The 3,669-nt window shown below is 53.5% G+C and overlaps 2 protein-coding genes across 2 annotated transcripts, besides 6 other annotated features; both read right to left on the reverse strand.

Annotated features, from left to right (window-relative positions):
• The first annotated feature begins 190 nt into the window (after positions 1 to 190).
• Positions 191 to 243: a microsatellite.
• Positions 244 to 285: 42 nt separating this feature from the next.
• Positions 286 to 2,103, reverse strand: TraAM80_10120 (fatty acid amide hydrolase 2; the record flags this gene model as incomplete). The annotated part of the gene is made up of 1 exon (XM_029386765.1): positions 286 to 2,103. One exon carries the CDS (start codon positions 2,101 to 2,103, stop codon positions 286 to 288), a length of 1,818 nt encoding a protein of 605 aa, XP_029233372.1.
• A 98-nt stretch (positions 2,104 to 2,201) lies between these two features.
• Positions 2,202 to 2,260: a sequence feature (A-rich).
• Positions 2,261 to 2,443: 183 nt separating this feature from the next.
• Positions 2,444 to 2,471: a microsatellite.
• Positions 2,472 to 2,622: 151 nt separating this feature from the next.
• Positions 2,623 to 2,659: a microsatellite.
• Positions 2,660 to 2,896: 237 nt separating this feature from the next.
• On the reverse strand, positions 2,897 to 3,274 carry TraAM80_10121 (uncharacterized protein; the record flags this gene model as incomplete). The annotated part of the gene is made up of 1 exon (XM_029386766.1): positions 2,897 to 3,274. The coding sequence occupies one exon, from the start codon at positions 3,272 to 3,274 to the stop codon at positions 2,897 to 2,899; it is 378 nt and encodes a 125-aa protein (XP_029233373.1).
• Positions 3,275 to 3,353: 79 nt separating this feature from the next.
• Positions 3,354 to 3,399: a sequence feature (A-rich).
• Positions 3,400 to 3,530: 131 nt separating this feature from the next.
• Positions 3,531 to 3,574: a microsatellite.
• Positions 3,575 to 3,669: the final 95 nt, after the last annotated feature.

The following is a 3,669-nucleotide window of genomic DNA, read 5'->3' on the forward strand; positions in this document are numbered from 1 at the left end:
TTGTTACGATTATTTTCCTTCGATTGTCGTCCCTCTCTTCATGGCAGCTTCCCCCTCCCTTGTGAATCCTCTACCGCATGCACGCTTTTTTACCCCCACCCCCCCCGTCCCCGGCCAAACACCACATAGTGCATTAGCATAATTATATATATATAATCTTCTTATTCGCATGAAGGCGTGTTGCGTGTGCATGTGTGTATGTATGTCTGTATGTATTTCTGTATGTATTGTATGTCTGTATGTGTGCCGCCGAAGACTTGTTCTGTGCAGTCGTTTTGCTTGCAATCACTTCAACCTTCGCGGCGCCCCACGTCGGCCGCGTGCGTGCTCCTTCAGCACAGCCCAGCCTGGGTACTTGTAGCCGCCAAGCGCCTTCTCGAGTGCAATCGCCACCCCAATGCTGAGCTCGTCGTTGACCTCACGCGAGACAATCTGCACTCCCTTCGGCAGGTGATAGTCTGACGGCAACCGTCGCTCCCGCACATCGGCGGGCGTCACGGAGGTTCGGCTGTCGTGCAGGTCTGGCGTCCAAATCGGCACGGCAGTCGCTGGCATCTGCAGCACGTTGAAGGCAGCGGTGTACTGAAAGTCAAGCGGGGACATCAGCGGCAGGTGATGACGCGGGGCGGGACGTGGAAACGTCGGCGCCAAAATGACGCCATCGTCGCGCAGCAGCGCCTCCAGAGACCGCTTAAAGGAGGCGATGTCATGCTGTGGGGAGGGAAGCCACATGCCACTCGGAAACGTCTGGTCGAAGAACTCAATCACGCAGAGAAGCAACGCAGGCAGGGTGTGCTGCGAGCGTCCAACGAGCCACAGCCACAGCTCCCGTAGCATATTGAAGCTCATGTGACCCTCGCCCATCAACGTGGTAAACTTGACCTCCGTAGGGTCCGAGACGAGCACGTTGATCCACATGGCAAAAATATCCGCAAAGGGTCTGAATTCGACTGGGACCTCCCCACCCGAGCAGCGGCTTCGGTCGCGCATATTGACGTACACCACCTGAGCCCCGTACTCCTTTTCCAGGCACTGCGCCGCCAGCCGCACCGCTGCCAGCTGCGACGGCGAAGTGTAAACACCAGAGATGCCAAAGTCCTCCAGCACAAACACACGAAGTGGCTTACCCTTTCCAATTTCCGGGATCTCACCGAGCGGAGGTCGCGGAGGGTACTTTATTGGGTCCTCAAGGAACCCACCGCGGGCGGCCACGTGGCAGAGCGGGGCAATGTCCTCTGCAAAGCGGCAAATAGGACCTGTGGCCATGTAATGGTTTGCGGCCGTCTTGGGGCACGGGTGCTGTCCACGGTTAGAGATATAGTGCGGGCTTGACTTATGGCCAAAGACACCGTTAAAGAACGCCGGCATACGTATGGAGCCACCAATGTCACTGCCAAGGCTAAAAGTTGAAAAGACTGCCCCAGCGGCAGCGCCTTCACCTCCACTGCTTCCACCCACTAAACAACGCGTGTCGTATGGATTGCATGAGATGCCGTACACATGATTTGAACTCTCATACCACATGCAAAGCTCACTTGTGTTAGTAACCCCAAGAATGATGGCACCTGCGTCACGGAAGTTCTTTACCACGGGACTATCGTGTTTGGCGATGATGTGGCGTCGTTGCGGATGACCGCTGGTGTTTGGGCAACCTGCCACCGACATACATTCCTTGATCGTGCACGGTACCCCAAGCAGCCAACTTGGCGGCTGCCGCGAGCGGTTGGCACGCCACGCCGACCACACGGCATCAGCCTTCACCGCCGCCTCGATGGCCTCGTCAAAGCACTCAAATACCATGAGGTTAAGATATGGATTGACAAGCTTGATGTGCTCAATATACGTCCGCACCACATCCTCGCAGCTCAACTCACCCGCACTGTAGGCTTTGCTGAGCTGTACCGCTGAAAGCTGCTGACAGTACGCAATAGGCACAGCTGGCACTTGACGTGATGTTCGCGGGCCAGCCATAAGACATACTTCAAAGGCTTTGTTCGCCAGATATGCGTAGCATACCAACAAGGCCGTACCAGCGAGGCTTCCAAAGAACCACCACACCAGAGAAAGCACAACGGCAGCAAAAGCAAATGAGAGTCGTATCATGATTGCGCACCACCTTCTCTTCCTCCTTGGTTTATTTGTCGTATAACTACCTCCTTTTACTTCTTGATTAAAGACAGTTGCCCATGAAAGCACAGTGCAAAAAGGCAAAAGAAAAAGTGGGGCAAGGGAATCAAAAAAGGAAAAAAAAAAAACGAAATTCACCCACGCCAAGTCAGACATGCCTGTTGTGCATGCGTGATACAAATCTCGGTGGGCTGGGGAACACACAGACAACTGGGGAAAGGTGAAGAGAGAGAAAGAGGCAGAAAACATCCCCTCCACCTCCTCCCGCCGGTGTCGCCACGGAAACATGTGCATAAGAGAGGAATGGGAGTGGTGGAAAAAAGAAAAAAAGAAAGAAAAAAAAACGTCCAACAGAGCGAAAGCTGTGACGCTGACGCGCCAAGTACCCTCCATGCCACTCGCACTTACAGCAACGCCCACCTCCTCCGTCGCTCCCACCCACGCCATGTCTCACAGTCTTTATTGTCACCTTCATTACTTCTCTTTAAAGTTGTCTTTGTTTTGTTTTTTTTTTTGTTGTTGTTTTTTTTTTCTCCGCCTCTTTTGTGGATTTGATTGCGTCTGCGTGTTTATGTATCTGTTGCTGGAAGTTCATTTTGCCCCCTCCACCGCCTCTCCTCTCAGCGGTTTTCTCCAGCAGCGCCCGTGCCGTGGTGGGCGGAGAGCCACCCAAAGAGGAGGACAAATTGCACTCTCTCAAACGCCCAAACATCGCCGCCCTCTGCGCCACCCCAACGAGGCTTCACTCGGCCAGCCCGCGTATAACGCCTCAGGCCTCTATGAAGCTGATGGGCTCACAGTCCGGCAGCCGCCGGTGCATCGCCGTCACATGCTTCCACGGAATCGCCAGCAGACTGAGTGACCGCCAACTCATTTCGCCGTCAGCGTAACAGCGCTGCTCCACAACGTTCTGCAGCAGCAGGTCGCCAAGTCCAATGTAGGCGATGAGCGTCCCAACGATAATACGACAATCCGACAGCTCCACACGCAGCTCACGGCCGAGAAAAGGATGCGGCGCCGCCTCAGTCCCCTTCGTCGTCTCCATAGTGTTTTGACTGCAATCCCGCTGCACTGGGCGCTCGTGTTGCTGCGCAGCTTCCACCGGCCTCTTGGCGTTCTTCTTCTTACTGACCTTGCCGCTCGTCATAGTGACTCCTTTGACCCCTAAGGTGCGGTAACTATTCGTAATAATCTTGCAACGGCCATTTATGTGAACACACACGCATACATACAAAAAAAAAAAAAGAACAAAGAACCATGTAATAAAGTAACCTCAAGCTACACCGTGCGGCGAAAGCAATACCCCAAAAAAGGGGAATAAGAGGCCGACAAGCTCGCATAGAGAGTGCAAGAACAGGTCGCTGCTTTCCTTTATCGTTCTCTATGTATTCCTGTGCATGCGCGTGTCTGTGTGTGTGTGTGTGTGTATGTGTGTGTGTGTGTGTGTACTTCTTGGGGAGAAAAGCTGCTTCATAGAACAATGAACGTCACAACCACACGCTCACATATAAATAGGGATACCGCCACATTTGTATATATACT

This window comes from Trypanosoma rangeli, assembly GCF_003719475.1.
Source record: "Trypanosoma rangeli strain AM80 chromosome Unknown Tra_15.4_contig_00800, whole genome shotgun sequence".
In the NCBI taxonomy this organism is placed as follows: Eukaryota; Euglenozoa; class Kinetoplastea; order Trypanosomatida; family Trypanosomatidae; genus Trypanosoma; species Trypanosoma rangeli.